Below are 21242 nucleotides of genomic sequence, written 5' to 3'. Positions count from 1 at the left end.
TTTCAGCTGCTGTAATGTCATATAGTAATACAAAATAAATCAGATCAGTTAAAAAAGAAAAGAAAATGGGGAGAATGAAACAAATAGAAGGCTGATCCTAGGTAACCTTGAGTATGCCAATCCTTTAAGGCAGGTTAGGTTGGGAAACAAACAGCATAAGCATTCCAGAAATGCTTATGAGATGAGAATTCTTGTACTAGTGTGTGTGTCTGTTCTTGATGTTCTTCAGGCAGAAGACCCTGCTGCTCCCATTGGTATCACAAAGCACATATGCACAGTCCCAACTGTACTAAAAGGCATCTTATATTTAAGGATAGATAAAAGGTTTCTGCCTTTTATGAGTAGTTATTATTTTCAAAATAACCATTACTGGAGATACATGCTAGATCCACCACTTTACACTACAGCAGACATGTCAAACACAAGGCCCGGGGGCCGTATCCGTATCCGTATCCGCATCCTGGAAACAGTGAGGGAACGGCCTCCACTGCCTTGGCCCTGGCCCAGAGACCCTCCTTCTGCCAGAGACCCTCAGAGCTGTCCCACTCCTGCCCAGGCCCCCATAGGCACCCTTGATGAAAATGATGTAGAGTTGGCCATGCCCACCCAGTAGGCCACGCCCACCCTGGCCATACCCACCCGGCCCCCTGAGGGCAACCGCAATGCTGATGCGGCCCTCAATGAAATTGAGTTTGACACCCCTGCACTACAGACTTGTTTATTTTAACCATGGTTCTTTATACATCATAATGGACTGCCATCTGTCAGAAATGGTGTAGGGTCTCCTGCTTGGGCAGGGGTTTGGACTAGACGACCTACAAGGTACCTTCCAACTCTGTTATTCTAATATCCTAATGGGTGCATTCACATGTTATACTAGATTTTTAAACCATAATTGGATGAATACAATTGTTGAATTTTCATACCATACTATATGATAAATTATGGTTTATGAACCACAGCGGTTAGGTTCACACCACATGATAAATCAATACCTGGGTAAATCTAAACTTTGTGGTTTGAAGCTTAGTATTAACCGAGCATCCAGTCATGCTGTTGTGAAAATCTGCTGTATAGCATATATGCTCGGATTGAAAATTAATTGCAGAGTATAGTTTGTCTTCAATTCTGCTTACTGCCTTTAAATAAGAGAATTGGAAGGATAACTCTCAAATTTATATTGCTCAAAGAAAACACCTCAAAATACTAGTGATGCTATTATTTCTTCAAGAAAAGTTATTTTTTTTGAAAAACATGGTTTCAAGTGAAGAGATATAAATAAATAACAAACAGTTGGCATAGGAATAATGGAATGGGTTTGAAGGATATTCTGAATTCAAACACTGTTTTGCATTAACATGAGTTTGCTAAATAATCCACAAAAGCTTGGCAAAAATATGCTAAGCCCTCAGCTATTTGTGAAGCACAACATAACACAACACCCTAAAACAAAACGAAACAAAGCATATGGCTTAGCACAAGGTGTGAACCATGGCCTGGAATATGAGACAGATGAACTACAAAATAGTTGTGACTTTCTAACAACATCATATAACCATTAGAAAAATGTTTGCATAACACAGGTGGTTTATCGGGAAATAACATTGGCAAACTGAGTCCTTCCCCTCCCCATAAGGTAGTGAGGATGAATCTGAGTGTCAAAGGTGACAACCATCATGTTTTGGTTGATATCAGAGTTCACCTGACAACTATTTTCAAAAGTATGCTTGTTTTCATAATTTTTGGAAGCTGGGAAGGCTGCACAAGATTGAAGTATGGTCTGAGTAGCCTCCAGAGCCTCCAAAAGTTGTGCGAGAATGGGCATGCCTCCAGTTTTTGGAGGCTGAAGAGCATATGGAAGAGCATTCTCTGAAGCCACTTCAAGAATGAAGGCCTTAAGTTTCCAGTTCCGGATTTTTGGTGCATCCAGACGTGCGAGGGAATTGCTCCTCATGTCACCTGAATTTCTTCATGGGGGGGCCCTGTAAAGGAGTCGAAAGTCGCCCTGGAGGGGTGATGAGCGGGGGAGAGGTCTCTCCAGTCGGGGGTAGAAGGGCAGTGGCCCTCCTGTCAGCTTGGAGCTACTCTCCAAACCGAAGAAGAAAGGATCGGCCACTCCCATGACCCATCATTTAGCCGTTTCCTGCCGAAGCCAAAAGGACAACAAAGCACTTGAAAACTGGGTGAGAATTGCCTTCTTGTTTTCTTAATTGTCTACTTTCCCTGCCAAAAGCTTCTTGAATTTGCTTCCCCCTGTGAGAAGACAGGGAAGGGATTTTTTCCCCCACCCTCCTTTGTCTACATTGGGAGAGAAAAGAAAAGCCTTGTACTAAATTATACTGATTTATTGGACTTACTGGCTTTCTACTTTTGGCCCAAAGTTCCTATATTTACAGAAATGGACTATTCTACCTATTAGCCTAAAAAGGGGACAAAAAAAGAAATAAATAAAAAGATACTGTCTGAAAAGGATTTGAAATACTCTGGGGATATCTAGTGAATGCTATTGGCAAACAAGCTTGCTTACATTTTGGACTGACCTTGGCATTAAGATAAAAAGCTGAAGCAGCTGGAAATAAATTTGGCTTAGACCTGTGGAGGTGGACTGATTTTTGTCTGAAAAATAGCCTCCACCAAGGACTATTTATAATTATTACAGAATGGAGAAGGATCAGCCACAAACCTTGCTTGACTATAACCTCATACTTGAAACAATCTATAGAGTCACTGAGATGTCTATCTCCAGATTTAATAATTTACATGCCAACCTTAAGTCACAAATTGAAACCCAGACTGCAACGAAAGAATTTATACTTCAGAATATAACAAAATTGGAAGATATTACTATTGAGACAGAGGAATATAAGTAACAACTATCCAAAGAACCGACAACTCTAAAAGTACAAGGAACTATCACTATGGCAAATAACCTTAAGGACCAATAACAAACTGGGAAAACGTAATACTCAACTTTTGACTCCATCAAAAGAGCCTATAACTTTAGAAGTATACTATGTGCAAGATAGTGATGCTAACATAGAGGACGTGGAAGATCAACAAAGACAGTCTCCTGAAATCCTGGATAGCCAAACATTAATTACAAAATTGGATAAGACTCTTTACTTAAAGCAGATGAACCCAGATGGAAGAGAAATCCAGACCGAACTGAAGATAAAGTTTTTAGAGCAAATACAGAGACTAGAACTAACAGGGCAACAACATAATGATTACAAATGGTTTGGTTTTTGTGGATCACTGATGGCTAGATGGCCTCCTTCAATTCAAATAATATGTATTGGAGCGAAGGGAGACCTATCTGGCAATTCAAAGGCCTTGGTCTGGAAACCTGATTGGCAAAAAAAGAAAGCCAGATTTAAAAAGTGAGTTCTTAGAGAACCATTAAAGGTTAACCTTTTAGTAATCAGTGATCTATCAGGATCTAAAATAGAAAATGTTTATGAGATAGAACTAGAATGTGTTTATGTATCTATTAGGCTTATTTTAGACATTATAATTTGTGCACTGACATAATGGAAATTTGGTTTATAGATCCCACGTTTGATGTTAAAAGACGTTTGATTATTCTATTTAAGAATTAAGAATTAGCTAAAATTTAAAAGAATCAGGTTGGGCATAAATAGTTGTAGATTGATAAACATAGGCTGTGGTCCTGTCAGTAACATGTGATGTAATAGGATGTGAAACAGACAATGTTTATTAGATAGAACATAGCTATTCAACCACTGTGTACATGTTAGATGCTATAGTTTTTGCTGTAATGAAATAAGGGAAATTTGAGTTGTGAATATTATTTGGGATGTTAAAGGCTAAATTTGAATAATATAATTAAAATTTAAATTAGGTAAACTTTAATAACAGGACATAGATATATTTCAATGAAATTGAATTGACAAATTTTTCAACTGACCATGCTATTTCTAGAAATTTATCAGTTTAAACTGGTTGTATGAAATGTTAAGGGAAATTGAGAAGGATGTTTTGATAATATAACCTGAATTATGTACTGAAAACTTTGTTACTGAATCTCTGATTACCCAGTCATCATGATGCTTTCTAAATATGTAGATTTTAACTGAAAAACCAATAAAACTTGTTTTTTTTAAAAAAAAAAGAATGAAGGCCTTAGAGCTGCCTTTGGTAGGCCGCAGGGGGCCTATCAACCAAATAATAATAGGGCCTGATGGTAAGAGGCGCACAACAGATCCTGGGGATCACACACAACTGGACTTCATTAAAAAAAAAGATGAATATGTAAATAATTGCTTTTTCAAATTTTTGACATGCTGAGCCCAAAAGTTTGCCATCGCTGCCATAAGGGAGTCTTCCCTCTTTGTTGCCTTCCAATTATAATGCATTGCGGTCACAATTTCCAGCATACAAAGCCAGTATGAAAGCTTGGTGTTACAGGAATTGTGGTCCCTACACCTTCGCAGAGCACCCAGTGGGAGGGATTATGCCAAGGGAGGGTGAGGCCTTCCCCTTCACCCAGGTTCTATTATGCTGTTTTAAATGGATGTTCAAAAGAGCAGATCCCAGGTTCTTGCTCAAACTGCCATTTCTCATTTTTTCACCTTCTGCAACATTCAAAGAACCTGCCAAGATACTATAAAAAAGGCTAATATTTCTTGATATGTAGCTCCAGCCCCTGCAAGCTATTTTTAACACAGCTGCTGTGAAAACAGCTTGGCAAATATAAGTCTCATTGGCGACTCAGCTCCCAACCTTTTCAAAAACTTTCCTTTCCCCATATTTATGAAATGATGTACAATGTTTAACTTTCTACCACTCTTACCACCCCCAACACTGCATATCCTCCAAAGGCTTCAAGCACCAATTCACAAGTTCACAACTCTGGGGATGTCTTTAACTCTCTTTCCTTCTCCACCGATATTCATGATTGCCACAACTTATCTACTCTGTTGATGGGATTTCATCTCATACTAAGGCACAGACCACTGGTTACAAATCATAGTGGCAAGGTTGACATAATACATTTAGATAATAGCAAGCAAATTACAGTGTGGTTTAGTGAAATGTGCCAATGTGTTCAGAATATGCATCACACTAGAATCTGCACCTGCTTTCTGCTAAGGAATGGTCTGGATTTTATACAGGTAATACTCAGCTGTTAATTCTCATTTTCATCTAACCAAATCATGGAAAGAACTGCTATCTTAAAAATGCTTTGGATGAAGGTAAGTGAACAGCATTTCTATTCAGAAAAGAAACCTCATTATCCAAGGGGAGGGGAGAGTCACAGTTAGGAAAGTGGTGCTTGCAGTTTACAATTTATTTCTGTTAGAATTTGCTCCAATATAGCAGCAGTAGGAAAAAACTGAAATGGTTTGGCCTTTCATGTTATCATCTTCAGGTTGAATTATCTTACTGCATTCTCAATGGCTAGGCTTGAAGCTAGCCTGGAGAAGTTTAAATTGGTACCAATTGCTGTTCCCGTTGGGCTGAGTAGAACTAATTCAGCCAGCCTGATATTTAACTGAGTGTTATCATTGTGCTGAATGCCAACTTCCATTGAAACTCAATCCAAGGAGAGCATTTTGGAAAAAGCAATAATAAGGACTATGAAGGAGTGTGCGGAAAGAGACTTAGGAACAAAAGCTAGTAGTTATGATTATTTGGACTGGAGACTTTCTGTGTTTAACCGAGAATGGATTGCACTTCCCTGTTCAAAACTGGTGTGCAATTTGGATTATTTCTGGTGAACCCATGACTAAAAGCTTCACCAAGATTTTGATTACAGTCAGTAAAAACAAGACCAGGAGCTGACTGTGGCTCAGACCATGAGCTTCTTGTTGCAAAGTTTAGGCTTAAACTGAAGAAAGTAGGGAAAAGCACCAGGCCAGTCAGGTATGAATTAAATCATATCCCCGTTGAATATACAGTAGAGGTGACAAATAGATTTAAGGAATTAGATCTGATAGACAGGGTGCCTGAAGAACTATGGACAGAGGTTCGCAACATTGTACAAGAGGTAGCAACCAAAACCATCCCAAAGAAAAAGAAATGCAAGAAAGCAAAATGGCTGTCTGAGGAAGCTTTGCAAATAGCTGAGGAAAGGAGGGAAGCAAAAGGCAAGGGAGAAAAAGAAAGATACGCCCAATTGAATGCAGAATTCCAGAGAATAGCTAGAAGAGATAAGAATGCCTTCTTAAATGAACAGTGCAAAGAAATAGAAGAAAACAATAGAATAGGGAGGACCAGAGATCTTTTCAAGAAAATTGGAGAGATGAAGGGAACGTTCAATGCAAAAATGGGCATGATAAAGGACCAAAATGGCAGGGACCTAACAGAGGCAGAAGAGATTAAGAAGAGATGGCAAAATTACACAGAAGAACTATACAAGAATGAGCTTAACGTCCCTGATAATCACAATGAGGTGGTCACTGACCTCGAGCCAGACATCCTAGAATGTGAAGTGAAGTGGGCCTTAGAAAAGCTGAGCAACAACAAAGCTAGTGGAGGTGACAGTATTCCAGCTGAGCTATTCAAAATCTTAAAAGACGATGCAGTAAAAGTGCTACACTCAATTTGCCAGCAAATTTGGAAAACTCAACAGTGGCCACAGGATTGGAAAAGATCAGTTTACATTCCAATTCCAAAGAAAGGCAGTGCCAAAGAATGTTCAAACTATCGCACCATTGCACTCATTTCTCATGCTAGTAAAGTTATACTTAAAATCCTACAAGCTAGACTCCAGCAGTATGTGGATCGAGAACTACCAGAAGTACAGGCAGGATTTCGAAGAGGCAGAGGAACTAGAGATCAAATAGCCAACATACGCTGGATCATGGAGAAAGCTAGAGAGTTCCAGAAAAACATCTACTTCTGCTTCATTGACTATGCTAAAGCCTTTGATTGTGTGGATCATAACAAACTGTGGCAAGTTCTTAAAGAGATGGGAGTACCAGAACATCTTATTTGTCTCTTGAGAAACCTATATGCGGGCCAAGAAGCAACAGTGAGAACTGGACACGGAACCACTGATTGGTTCCAAATTGGGAAAGGAGTCCGGCAAGGCTGTATACTGTCGCCTTGCCTATTTAACTTATATGCAGAGCACATCATGAGAAAGGCAGGGCTAGATGAATCAAAAGTTGGAATTAAGATTGCTGGAAGAAATATCAACAACCTAAGATACGCAGATGATACCACTCTAATGGCAGAAAGTGAAGAGGAACTGAAGAGTCTCTTGTTGCGAGTGAAGAAGGAGAGTGCAAAAGTTGGGTTGAAACTAAACATTAAGAAAACCAAGATCATGGCATCCGGCCCTCTCAATTCCTGGCAAATAGATGGGGAAGAAATGGAGGTAGTGACAGATTTTATTTTCCTGGGCTCCAAGATCACTGCAGATGGGGACTGCAGCCAAGAAATTAAAAGACGCTTGCTCCTGGGGAGGAAAGCCATGGCAAATCTAGACAGCACACTAAAAAGCAGAGACATCACCCTGTCAACAAAAGTGCGTATAGTCAAGGCTATGGTCTTCCCAGTTGCAATGTATGGCAGTGAAAGTTGGACCATAAGAAAGGCTGAGCGCAAAAGAATTGAGGCCTTTGAACTCTGGTGCTGGAGAAGACTCCTGCGAGTCCCTTGGACTGCAAGGCGATCAAACCGGTCAGTCCTAGAGGAGATCAACCCTGACTGCTCTTTAGAAGGCCAGATCCTGAAGCTAAAACTCAAATACTTTGGCCACCTAATGAGGAGGAAGGACTCACTGGAGAAGAGCCTAATGCTGGGAAAGATTGAGGGCAATAGAAGAAGGGGACGACAGAGAATGAGGTGGCTGGATGGAGTCACTGAAGCAGTAGGCGTGAGCTTAAATGGAGCCCAGAAGATGGCAGAGGACAGGAAAGCCTGGAGGAACATTGTCCATAGGGTCGCGATGGGTCGGACACGACTTCGCAACTAACAACAACAACAAGATTTTGATTAATGTGCCAGGGTCTATACACAAACAAATAGGAGAAGCCAGAACAAATATGTTTTAGACATAGGTAAATTCTACATTTAATTTAAAGTTAAAAATTATTTTCCTTGCAATAATAAAGATAATAATAAATATTCTCTTCTGTGATATTCTAAAGTACAATTCATTGCCAATCTATGGAGGATCTGTATTTGGTGGAAGGAGGATACACAACTTGAATTCACATCTCTAGTTTAAATGCCCTGGGATCAACATAAACCAGGAGTCATCTTCAGTATGTGAGCCAGAATAGGAACATCATCTATTTCTCATACCTTCCCTTGGGACTATTGTGTTAGAAATATTGCAAGCAAGCACAGTATTAAAGATAAGAGTCTTTTCAGGTGAGTTGATTTGGAATTCTTTCAAAATTGTTCTGCCTGGCTGTATCTTTGCCCAGTTTTAAGTAAGCAATGCCAAAAACATAGTCCAGTCATATTATTTGCTGTCATGTATTCCTCTTTATCATTATTCTACATATTGTATCACCGTACATTGCACTTTATCTATAAACAAAGCCACAAAACAATAAAATTGTTATAGTCATACCATCAAAAATAAAAAGCTTTAAAAATTACCTGTACACCAACATAACAGCTAAATAGGACCCTTATCACTGAAGTATCAGTCACAATGCAAACACGTTGCAGAACAGAACAATTTAAGTTGCTCTCTAAATGCTAGCAAGTTTGGGCCCATTCAGTTTTCTGGAGAAGACTATTCCCATACTTAAAAAGCTCTACCTCCTGCCTTCCCCAGCCATCTTTTAGACAGGAGGGATGGGAAGCACTCCCTCCTTTATGGCATAATCACAATTCTGAAGCTATCTTGAGCCAAGCAACATAGGACTTTATAGGTCAAAATCATCATTTTGAATTTTATCTGGAAACCTGTTGATAAACACTGTACTGTGTGCAGTAACACGTGGCTATAGGAATTCCCAGTGGCTAACTATCAGGCTGCTGCATTCTGTCCCAGCTACAGTGTTTGGTACCTTTGGGTAAAGTACAATGCAAGAGTTCAGACAGGCGATGATAAGTCACTTGGTTAAGGCCATAACTCACCATCATGTTTTGCCTCTTCCTGAATTACCTGAAGTATTTCATAAAAAAGATGGGGTGGACACCTTGGTACCTTCTCTTTAGAGGGCATCAGGTGGGAGGAAGCTGGAACAGGAGAAACAACTAAAATATTCTTCTCCAATACTGCAGTCCTGATCAAATTTGCTTCCCCACTTGACTGATCTTAGAAGAAATGAAGAGAGAAGGAAGATATAATGAAGCATCTCCAACGTCCAATTTAATTTGATCTTACAAGACATCAGACCAGTTTAGAGAGGGTGCAGTCTCTATTTTTGGTAGCTAAGAACACTGAAAATAAAGTCATGTTTCCTTCCATTACTCCAAGATCTACAACAAGATAAGATGCTTGAAATAGGCATGCGTTATACGTTACATATGCTTGCAGAGGACACACACCCTGGCTCATTAGTCAAGGTCTGTAAATGAGGCAGTAAGGAAGATTCCACGAAGATCAGTAGCCCAGCTTTTGTACCTGTCTTTTTCATATCCAGCCTCTTTTTCTTCACGACCCCTAAAGATCCCAAAATACTATTTTACATAGAACTATCCTCTCTTGGAAGACATTTTTATTTAAAGGGCTTTCTGATTCAAGCTTGGATTAAATTTAATAAGACACTGATTCTTCCCTCCCTTCACCTTATACACAGCATCACACATTCAAATATAAGAGATAACAGCCTTTCTTTGGAGCTACCCTCATTCAACTTCTCCCTTTTCCTCTTCCTGATGGTAAATTCTCTTCTTAAGCATTGAATCTCACTACATGCTATAGTTCTTGGTAGAATTGAAAGCCACATCCAAAGAGGTGTGGCTCTACCTGTGTTGAAGGAAATAATGGTGTGTCCTCTTTTCAAGAAGCTATTGGCTCACCCTAGACACTTGCCCAGCCAGCCACCTTATTAGTGGTGACTTCAGAGGGCCTTGGATTATCTAGGCAATTTTTAGCCAGTTTCAGACTGGGACACAATATTGAGAAAGCAATGGTCACACAGCTGTTGACAACTTTTGGCAGAGACAGGACAACGTAGTGAAGCCATCTAGTTCTTCTCAATTTCTCAGAAGCTTTTAATACCATCAAACAGTAATTCTTCTGAGTTGCCTCTGGGGATTAGAAATGTTATGGTGGTTCTTTCTCTGTAATTGGTTCCAGTAGATCATAGCATGTGGAGAGAGATTGAGTTCAAAGTGTCTGATATGCAGGATGCCATAGGCTCAGTGCTCTTGCCCTCCTTTGCAATGTCTATATGAGACTGTTAGGTGAGATTATCCATCAGTTGGGGTCAGGTATCATCAATATACAGATCGTACCTGATTGTATATCTCAACTGTTAAGTTGTGGGCTCTGGTGAGCAGGAATGAAGACACACGGCTGAGTACAGAGAAACTCATTCTTTTATTCTTGCTGGAACTGTACTTGAGCTTGGGCCGCACCCAGCCACAATATATAGCCAAGCCCTATGGTAGCAGTCAACAGGATTGAACCCGTGCTTGCCACCTGGGGCTGACCAATTGCAGGACCGGAGACGGCCTGTCTGGGTTGCTGGAGAGCCGTTAGCTCTCCAGCAACGCACATGGTGTGGTACCAAAAGCCCAGTACATAACATCAACTTCAGCCCAATGATATCATGCTGTCAAGGTCTTGACATTGTCCAGGGTCTGGATGGTGAAGAACAGTTTCAGGCTCAGCCCTAACAACATCAAGTGCCTGAGGGTATTTGGACCACACAGAACCAGAAAGTTTCATAAGCTGTCCTGAACCCAAGAAACAAGCCTTCTTTGTTGCACTATGCACTATGTTTTTTGGAACAGCATTCTCCTCATTCTCAAGATCAACATAATCCCTACTCTGACCTCATTTAAACCTAGCTTTTCTCCAGGCCTTGGGCTGGAGTGGATTGTAGAGATGTTTTATGCTAAAAGGGTGTGCTTGTTTTGCTCTTCCTGGATGTTCATTGCTCTTTTCTGTTTTTTATTCTTCCAAACTGTCTTTATAGGAGATGCAGCCCTGAGACATTATGGAGTTAGGCAGCCATGCAAATTCGATAAGCAAACAAATAAATAAGTGATGGGCTTTAAACAACAGAATCCCTTGGCTTTCATAAACAAGCTGCAGATGTTGTCTAGAACAGAATGAACAATTAAAAGAAAATGGCCTTCTCACATTTACACAAGTTCTTATACATACAAAAAACTACAATATGCAACTTCCTTGTAGGTTACAAAGACACCAGAACCTTTATGTACATCTTTTATTTTATTTTTCTTTCTCATAATAAAAGTTCAATGCTTGTTCTTTCCCTAGGCTGGCATGACAGAAACCATCGAGATTTTATGTCACTGAAGCAAACTTGTGAGTGAATCCCACCAAAGTGAAAATTCAGAATCAGGATGGAGGTAAGGACAGTTTGAACCTTAGTTCAATTCTTACATCACATAAAATTTAAAATGCTCAAGTTATGCTCCAATCAATAATTTCCTGAAGCCTCAGCTTGACTTTGCCCCAGTTCCGCATTCCTGTATCTATTCACAATTCTTCTTCTTCAATAAGGAAGGCGATATTACTGGGAAAGAGTGGCTCTGAAAACAAAGAGCAAAGCTAACTCTTCTTGTTCTTCTTTTTGGGAATGCCATGCTGGGTCCTGGCCTGCTTTTATAATAATAATAATAATAATAATAATAATAATAATAATAATAATAATAATAATAATAATAATAATAATAATAATAATAATAATAATAATAAAGTTGGAAGGGACCTTGGAGGTCATCTAGTCCAACCCCCTGCTCAGGCAGGAAACCTTATACCATTTCAGGCAAATGGCTGTCCAGTCTCTTCTTAAAAACCTCCAGTGTTGGAGCATTCACCACCTCTGGAGGCAGGTTGTTCCACTGGTTAATTGTTCTAACCGTCAGGAAGTTTCTCCTTAGTTCTAGGTTGCTTCTCTCCTTGATTAGTTTCCATCCGTTGCTTCTTGTCCTGCCTTCAGGTGCTTTGGAGAATATACTTGACTCCCTCTTCTTTGTGGTAGCCCCTTTTCCTCTGGTCAGCCTGAGTAAGGTGCCACTTGTACTTTTTGAAAAACATTGGCACCTCACAAGGGAAGACCAGCCTGATTTAGCTGCTTGGAGCAGACAGACATTTTCTACCTGAGCATCCAGCATGACACCTTGCAGAAAAAAAGCACAGGAAGAGCCATTTTGGAAAAGGAAGGGAACTTAATCCTGGCTGCTTTGCCTTGGTCAGCATGCAGGAGTAAGTTCCTCCTTACTGTAAGCAAGAAGATTCTGGAAGATAGCTCTGGAACCTGGATCTTGGGCATGGTCGTCCAGTGCCAACCAGTCAGTGAGGACCGCCAAGGTTCAGGCAGAGAAGAACTCATTCCACATTTCTTGTGATTATGCCCCAAACTCTTTGAGAACTAACATAAGTGATTTCTGTTTCTTTAGCCTGGCTTTTAAACACAGTGCATCAACAGTCCGGTTTACTGGCTTTAAGTCTCTCGGTATAATAATTGTTCCTGAGATGCAAGATTCTACAGGAGCCTCCTTAGCACTGACAGCTGCTATTAAGATTTGTCATCTTTTCCAAGCTCCCTTCTCCTTCCTTTCCGCTGACAAAACTATAAGAAAAGAAGCTGTTACTTCAGGCCTCCAGTTCAGTTTTCTGCCATGTAATGGCCAGCCAGGTGCATTCAAAAAGCTAACATAGACAAGTGTTCAATAGCCCTCTTCTGCTGTGTGTGTGGTCAGCTTGTATTACAATATGATCCTGGAATTGTAAATAATTATTATTGTCCAATTGCCTAATCCTGAACACACTAGTCCAATGCTTTTTAAAGCAATTTAAATTAATAGATATATCTGATTGCAGCGTACTCTATAGGTCAGCTCTATGCTCTTAAGGGACGTGGTGGCTCAGTGGGTTAGGATGCTGAGCTTGTCGATCAGAAGGTCGGCAGTTTGGCGGATCGAATCCCGAGTGCCGCGTAACAGAGTGAGCGCCTGTTACCCGTCCCAGCTTCTGCCAACCTAGCAGTTCGAAAGCACGTAAAAATGCAAGTAGAAAAATAGGGACCACTCCGGTGGGAAGGTAACAGCGTTCCGTGCGCCTTTGGCGTCTAGTCATGCTGGCCACATGACCACGGAGATGTCCTTGGACAAGCGCTGGCTCTTTGGCTTGGAAACGGAGATGAGCACCGGCCCCTAGAGTCGGAAATGACTAGCACGCATGTGCGGGGGAACCTTTACCTTTACCTATATGCTCTTAACAAGATCAAAATCTCTAACTTTAGTTCCTCTCTCTCTTCTGCTAGTAGTTTTATTTTCTAATTTTAGTTCTTGAAATGACCCATTCACAGAAGATGATCAGGGAAAGCTGGAGAAGGAAGGACAACTAACCACAAGGGGAACGGACTAAGGCAGATACTTCTATCATGTCCATTCAAGTTCTTTTAAATATCATCATACAACCCTAATTTTTGTCAACATCACCCCAATACTCCTTCGCTATGAAGAGAAGAGGACCAAACATGTTTTCTCAAGTCCAAGCTGCATATTTAACTTACAGTTGCTCTTAAGCAAGCAGGACAATTCATGCCCTGCAATTACACACAAAGTTCCCCAGGGAATTTGGCACATTGCCCACAAAAATTCCTCTTTTGCAACCAAACACTGATGGGTGAAGCTTGTAAAGAATACACTTATCACAACTGATTCAGCTCCATTATTTTTATGCCCTCAATTACATCCTCACTTTGATTCCAGTCTGAATGCAGCCTTGGCTGGAAAAGGATGATCTTGACCAGTGAAACTCTTCTCACATCTTGTTGCTAAGGGATCTTTCATGAGTACATTCCTGACTTAACATTCAGAACTTAAATTAAATCAGATGTCATCAGAGCTGATGAATAGAATATGTTCTGAATAAATAATCTGAGATGCATTAGGTAAATATTTTCCAGGATTCAGTGATGAGTTTTATGCTGAAGATAACAATATTTGATCTTTCCATATTAATAAAAGCAGGATAAATCAGGCTCTTTATTCCTTATCTGAAAAGCTATCTAGGACAGTCCTGGACATAGGGACAAATGGTTTTGCACAAAGCACATATGGAAACCCTGAATTAGTGCTTGGGCAGGATCTGAAAGAAATGGAAAAAAACTCAAAATCCACTGAGATGTTTGGTGCCAGCAATCATCATGGCTTTATTTTTAACCTGGTAGGTACTCTTGACAGGGCAATGCTCCTTTTCAAGGGCTTGGTGCATGATCTGCAGTTTTTACAAGTAGTCCTTGCTTAGTGACTCTAATGGGATATGCAATTCCATTTCTACGTGAAGTGGTCAGTAAGGAGAAATGACATGACCATAACTGTTCTATCTGTCTGGAAACATACAAGGCTACTCAGTTTTATACTTTTGGCTTTCATTTGTTTCCAAACTGTTCCCCCACTCTTTGGAATGCTTGAGTGCCTGCCTGCTGTTGTATACATATCAAAGCAGTATAATCATGCTGCAGCCCAGGGCTGGGTGTCACAGGCATGCTACATGAACAGCTTACTTTTTTGAAATCCCTTTCTCTCCAATCTCTCTGGGGCAGGGGTGTTAAACTGCTGGCCCGCGGGCCGGATGCGTCATCCAGAAGCTACGCCCACCCCATTGCCTGCAATGTCAAAACTCTCCCAATACGTTGCGCGACATCACATGATGTTGCGAGTTTGATATGTCTGCTCTGGGGGATAGGAGAGGGGGAGAAAAATTTCTGTAGGCAATCATTGGTCTGATCCTTTCCCATTACTGGTGTGATTGTACTGCTTTCAATATGGAGCAAAACAAATAGCTTATTCTCTTGAAATCCCTCTCCAGTCTCTCTTGGGGGGGGTGAAGGGGGCAGGCAAAGGAGAGAGTGCCTATATAAATCACTTGCTTTTTTCTCTCCCATTCCAGGCTGCCCCAAAGTACAGAGGTTGAAGAAGGGATTTCAAGAGAGTGCTGTAAGCTGTTTGCCTAGTGTCACACGGCTGCCAGGATGAATCTATTAGTGCAATCACACTGCTTTTGGTGTGTAGAAACAACACCTTACTTTCTTGCAATCCCTTTTTCTTACATTTCTCTGCTCTGCAAGGGGGTGGGGAGAGAAAAAACACAGATCAGGCAAGAACTGTGTTCACTGATTGTAATGGCAATCACCTGATGGAGGGATGCTGCAAAGGTTGCAAGGGGGCAATAAAAGTATCTTTTCAGCACCATTGTACCTTCCAATGGTCACTGAACAATGGTTGATAAGCAAGGACTAGCTGTATGGACTCATGGCTTCTGCTGAAATAGGAGCTGGGAGCCATAGCAAGAGAAGCCTTTGCTCAGCTTTGGCTGCTGCATTTGTTACAATCCTACTTTAACCAATGTCTTGGCAATGATGACTCATTGAGCTAGACTATTGTAACGCACTCTATGTGGTGCTGCTTTTGGAGAGATCTCAATAGATATGCAGCCAATTTCCCGTGAAGTGGCTAGGTTCCTGACAAGACAAACCCATCAGAAGAGGATTATATCCATCCCGCATTGGCTGCTGGTCAGTTTCCAGATCCAATTCAAAATGCTGATCATCATTTTAAAAATCTTTCATGGTGCTGTATCAAGATAATAGGCAACACCTTTCCAAGATAGAATCTACACACCATCAAAATAAACCCCTAGGCCTAGGGGGATGTTGAGGAATTCCATTCCCCAAGTTTTTACTGCTGAAATTTCACCACCTCTATGGTGGGGGAGGCAATGAGGAGACAGGAATAAGATCCTTGGACATGTAACCATGATGGCAGCTTGTGACCTGGAATCAGGCTTCTCCTGCCAAACAGAAAACAGATTGTCTATGAGATTTGCAGAGTTGTAGTTCAAAGGAAAATGTCAGTTTTTAATGGTTTCCAATAAACTGAGCTATAGTCAGAAATAAATCAATTTCACTTCAGGAAGGAGACTATGATTCAAATTAATTCAGATCTAAAGCAGAATGGCATGGAAATATTCTGGAACTTTTGTTTTGTTATATGTTGAGAACAGGGAATTATATCACAACAGATTCAACCTCTACAACCCAACCCCCTCTTCTCAAAGTAAATTACCACAATTGTGCTGGAATTGTACAGACATTTGTTTATAAGTCTTCCTGTAACCAGAATAAGGAAAAGAAAAGAAGTACAGAAATCTCTCAGGTCTGATCCACTGAGTCTTTCATCCTATTCATTGTCCTGTTTTAAAGCCACCAGAAGGTTTCCCTCACATATCATAAATGTGCAGGAGCTTTATGTCCTGTGCCTGTTCTGGTGAGATATCTTGTCCTTAAATAAAATTTTAAAAGTTGGGAAAATTTGTTTTCTAGGGAGGGAGCAAAGAAAGTATCATATTTTCAAAAAGTTTCCTAAAGAATCCTTGGGTAGGCTAGAAATCTGTCATCAGGTTTCTGTAAGGCCAAACTGTCTCCCTGGGACGTGGGGAAAGCTAATCTTTCGAACGTCAGGAATATTTGGGTGCTTAATCACTTTATTTCCAGTGGAGATATTTTTTTGGCTGCTAAATCGTCTCTTCCCAACAAAACAAAACCCAGAGCTCCTTCAGAAGGAACTGCAACGAAATCCATAGAGAGGCTGTGGGCTAAGCAACTGGCTTGACCAAGGAAAAAATCTTTAAAAAGGGAGGGACATTGGGGAGAAAAGAAGAAAGGAGGTATATCATTCAAAACAATTCTACAAAGCAAGCCTAATATTTTGGCCTGAGGCTACCACATCTTTAGGAAGTATCACTAAGAAATGGTATCAAACGAACAGCTGTAATTTCTTCGGTTTTGCTTCTGGGATGGTACTTAAGGGATCCTTTTGAACATGAAAGTTATTCTGCATCAATCTTTTTCAACATGGAGCCCTGCAAAACAGACTATCAGGTTGGAAAAAGCTGCTCTAAAAGCACAACTTAGGCACAAATACTCACAGAAATAGTAGATCTACCTGTGTCTTTAAACAAACCACCAGGAAGCTTCAGAAATGGAGTGTGAAATTCAATCACAACTGTGGGAATGGACAAAAAATCTGAATTAACTCTCCTCTCTCCCATTCCATAACACTACTTTTCCCACTTCAAAATTACTGCATTCCCTGCTGTGATTTCTTTCACAATGGAAATTCGGATGGCATATTCTATATTGCTTTTTATGGAAGTGAAATAGCAGATTCACAAAATGGGGATTAGCCAGAAAAAAAATGTAGAGGGAAAGCCTTCTCTAATTTATCATAACCTTTGCCCCTTATTCAGTTACAACCCTTTACATTCCTAGTGACCCTTGCCCTTGTTTCTACTCAGTTTTATCCAGACAATGGACTCAAGGAGCATCATTTCTGCCTGTGGATGAGTAGGGTGCATTCTTGATTATTTCTTCTGGCTTTCTCTGTTTTTCAAATACATGCTCCCATCAGCATCTGGGTGCTATGAAATATAGCCTATCAAGGAGAAAGCCGGGTTGTGCCATTCCACTGATAAGGTGCATCCTTCATACAGAGAAATGATTCTCCCACCCATCACAAAAGCATTAAAAATGTGACTCTTTTTCTTATTAGTCCTTGAAATCGTGGGTGGCTGCACCTTTAGGCAGAATGACTGTAAGTGCCACGAAAGGGCAGCACATAGTTAATTATTCAGTAATGGTAATTACATAAAGGAGAAGAGGGGTATCAATGGGATTTTCTATCTTCAAAGACTCAGATGATTCCAAATCAGGCAAGCCAGAATTCTTGGGTTGTGTGGCACAAGCAGCATGGCCTGGAAAACTCAGGACATAAAGTCCTCCTTCATTTCTGTCAGCCTCTAAAGCAGGCATGTCAAACTCGCGATGTCACATGACATTGTGTGACGTATCGGGACTTTCCCCCCATTGCCAGTAATGGGGTGGGCATAGTTTAACAGCATGATGCATCTGGCCTGCGGGCTGGCAGTTTGACATGCCTGCTCTAAAGCAACAGTGGAGTCACCCCACAGATTTGGTGGTGGATAGCAAAACTAAAGAATGATAAGCAATTGATAATATGAGAGGAAAAGTGCCAGACATTACATAGATTTCACAGGCATGTGGGAATTCTTCACCCACACAGGGAACTTGCATAACACTGTACCATCTCCTGCCTTACAGAGGTAGCTTCCTAGCGAGTGAATTGCAGAATAAAGTAGGAACATATTCTGCTGTACATGCCAGAGACAATCACGCACACACGCACACACACATACATACACAGAGGCATCTTTTTTTCATAGTACAAATTTGGCAAGGGCAGAAGCTGCAGTATCACTGTTGGAACTGCACGTGTTGCCTAGAATTTTAAACCCACTTGAGCTGTTACGTGCATTAGTAACCAACGTCACAGTTTTGACATCAGCATGGCTCTAAACTGGCAGCTGAATGAGCCTGCACATTCCACAGCACAGCCTGCGTTAGTAGCAACTGGAGTGGATTGAAAACACCCATTATTTTTGATAACTGAAATTCTTATTTCCTCTATCACAATCCAAATTTTGACGCACATGATTCTGGACTGCATTTGCAGATTCATGTAACTGATCGTAACAGGTCAGGTTTTGGGAAAACCTTCCCTGGCTTTCCAGATATGTTAGGTTACACATCCCATTGTTCTCAGCTATGTGGAGTTGAGGATTATAGAAGTTGCAGTCTGACATGTGTGGAGAATGCGTTGTTGGAAAAAGTTATTCTAGGTGATCGGATTCCATTTTAAATGTGGTTTTCCACACTCTCCTAGGTATAGCAGTCCCTCATGTCTATTTTTGGTTTCAGGTCTCAGGAGTGTAAGAACAGGAAAAAGAAGTGTTGACGTTGTTGAGTGCATTTTCACTCTAGCAGACAGGGAGTAAGCGTTGGGCTGGCAAAACTAAATTCTAGAGAAGTCAAGACTTCTTTTCACTATTGCACTGGCCATATGTTCTTTCTTCATACTGGAAATATTATCACTGATGTAAAAAAACCAACAAACCCAGGAATAATTTTCATACTTCTTATGAAGGGAGAATAGGCTAATTAGCTGATTCAATTAATGGAGCCCCCATTACAAAAGTAATATTCCTCTGTATGCCAGAATCATCTAGCAAAGAAAGGACATTTTTCTACCCACTGAGTGGCCTCCTTAGCATTTGCAAAGAAATGCTGATCTAGTTCAAGCATTTTTTCTGCCGTAGCAAAATAATTTTGTTACCCATCTTCTTCCCCTTCTCCCCTCCAAAGCATGATCCTAAGACACAAAAGAACACAACTATTATAACACAAAGCCTATAATTAAAGCATGCTGTAATAAGTCACCCTGTTGATAGAAACATGCATGTGGACAAACACATACAATGCTAATTTTTGCTACTTTCCAAAGCCCCTGTTCTCCCCAAGACTGTCCTCCTTCCTAATTAGATGTTGTTATAATTTCCAGATAGTAACCTTTTCAAATTCAATCCCCTTCAATCTCTCTCTGTCACTGTCTCTGTCTCTGTCTCTGTCTCTCTCTCTCTCTCTGTGTGTGTGTGTGTGTGTGTGTGTGTACTGAATGGCAGTGCCCTTATCCTCAGTCTCCTGCACTTATTTCACACTTAACACTGAAGTGATATTTTAGATCCTTACAAACATGTATGTATTGTTAAGATACTTCTTGGCAATCCTATTTACCTTTTAAACTGAACATTAAGGCTATCAGTCCTGGAGAATGACAATGGGGACATACAACCATTTTTAAGCTTTGATCATGTTTTTAAAAATCCAACTTCAAAGAGATCGAACTATTGCATTGCTGTGTCTCTTACTGCCAGCTACATAATTAGCTGCCCTCTAATTTGGCTTTCAGATTATAAATGGGACATAGAAAATAAATTCTTAACTCAGGTCTTTAGAGTACTTCTCTACTTAAATGTCAAACATTTATATGCAGTTGTATATCCAGCATTCTGATTAATAAAGCAAAAAATCAGTCACCAGACTGGAAAGATTCGGAAGTGTCTTTTTGATGGTAAACAGCTTTCTCTCCTCTCTTCCCATCCGCCCATCCCATACAATTGTAACCCACCATGCCACATGCACACAGCAGGTGCATGCCTAAAAGGAATCCCAGAAATATCCAGCAATGATCTACATCGCTCTCCAGAGGCGTTGCAGACTATCGGTCCGACAATCCAACACTTCTAGAGGGCGCCAGATCGGCGAAGGGGCAACAAGAGCGCGCTACCGCTTACTTCAGACGGATTATACAGTACTGCGGTTGTGATGAAACAGTCAGGAGGATGGCACGCGGCTTGGCTACTGCAGGGAGGAAAAAACAGGCGAAAGAGGAGGAAGCGCGGAGCTGAAAGATGAGGATGGAGGAACCGGGCGAGATGGGGACACGCGATCGCTCGGGGCTCGTGGAGAACTAGTTATGGAGCGGGGCGGGGCGGAAGAACGGACGAGAGGCTCTGTGTTGATTACCCAAGGAGAAAACATCTCCACGGCACACAAGTACCCTCTGCCTCCTCGATCTGGGAAAGGAGAGCTGCGCTGAAGGAGGAGACGAGAGATCAGAAAGTGCGCCAATCAATAACTCGCTTAGTTTAGAGAAAAGGGAGGGAGACGGGCACCCGGAGATGGCTACCTTTGTTTCTTGCAGGCTGGAACCAGTGCTCGGGGTCTGCTGCGCATCTGTGCTGTGTTGGGGGTCGTTCTCCTTTTCCGTGATTTCGGTCATGGTGCGCCTAGGACGAGTCCGGCTGAGCTGGGGGTCCGGAGCTGAAGCAGATGAACACAGTTCTCCGGAAGGGTTGCGGACCGGAGCTCTACCTCCTCTCCTCTCCCACCTGAAATCCGAAGCGCCTCTGCTCCCGCCTCGATGGACCAGGAAGCTTTATTCTCCTGCCCCCCTCCCCTCTCGGGAGAATTTTTTGAGGATTAACCTCCTCTTCCACTTTAGTTTGCTTTTAGGAAAGCAAAAAAACCGACCCGTTCTTTAAAGAGACAACAGACGGTTCTCAGCGTAGAAAACTCTGAAGCCGCTGCGGATGGGTCTCCTTACCACTCGGACCTCCCCTTTTATGCAAATGAAAACAGAATTTACAACCCCACGTAGTTACTCTCCCCTCCCCTCAGACGAAC

At 41.2% G+C, this 21242-nt stretch overlaps 1 protein-coding gene across 2 annotated transcripts in view; it reads right to left on the bottom strand.

Annotated features, from left to right (window-relative positions):
* The window catches only part of STAC2 (SH3 and cysteine rich domain 2), a 48929-nt gene extending 28013 nt beyond the window's left edge, over positions 1-20916 (bottom strand). For both annotated transcript variants that reach the window (XM_083376763.1, XM_083376764.1), the window contains exon 1: positions 20746-20916. In XM_083376763.1, coding sequence (XP_083232889.1) covers positions 20746-20838 — 93 coding nt within the window. In that variant the 5' untranslated portion in view covers positions 20839-20916. The remainder of the gene's footprint in view (positions 1-20745) is intronic.
* Positions 20917-21242: the final 326 nt, after the last annotated feature.

Source organism: Vipera ursinii (genome assembly GCF_947247035.1).
Source record: "Vipera ursinii genome assembly, chromosome: Z".
Lineage (NCBI taxonomy): Eukaryota > Metazoa > Chordata > Lepidosauria > Squamata > Viperidae > Vipera > Vipera ursinii.
This window is presented reverse-complemented; position numbering and strand designations above follow the sequence as displayed.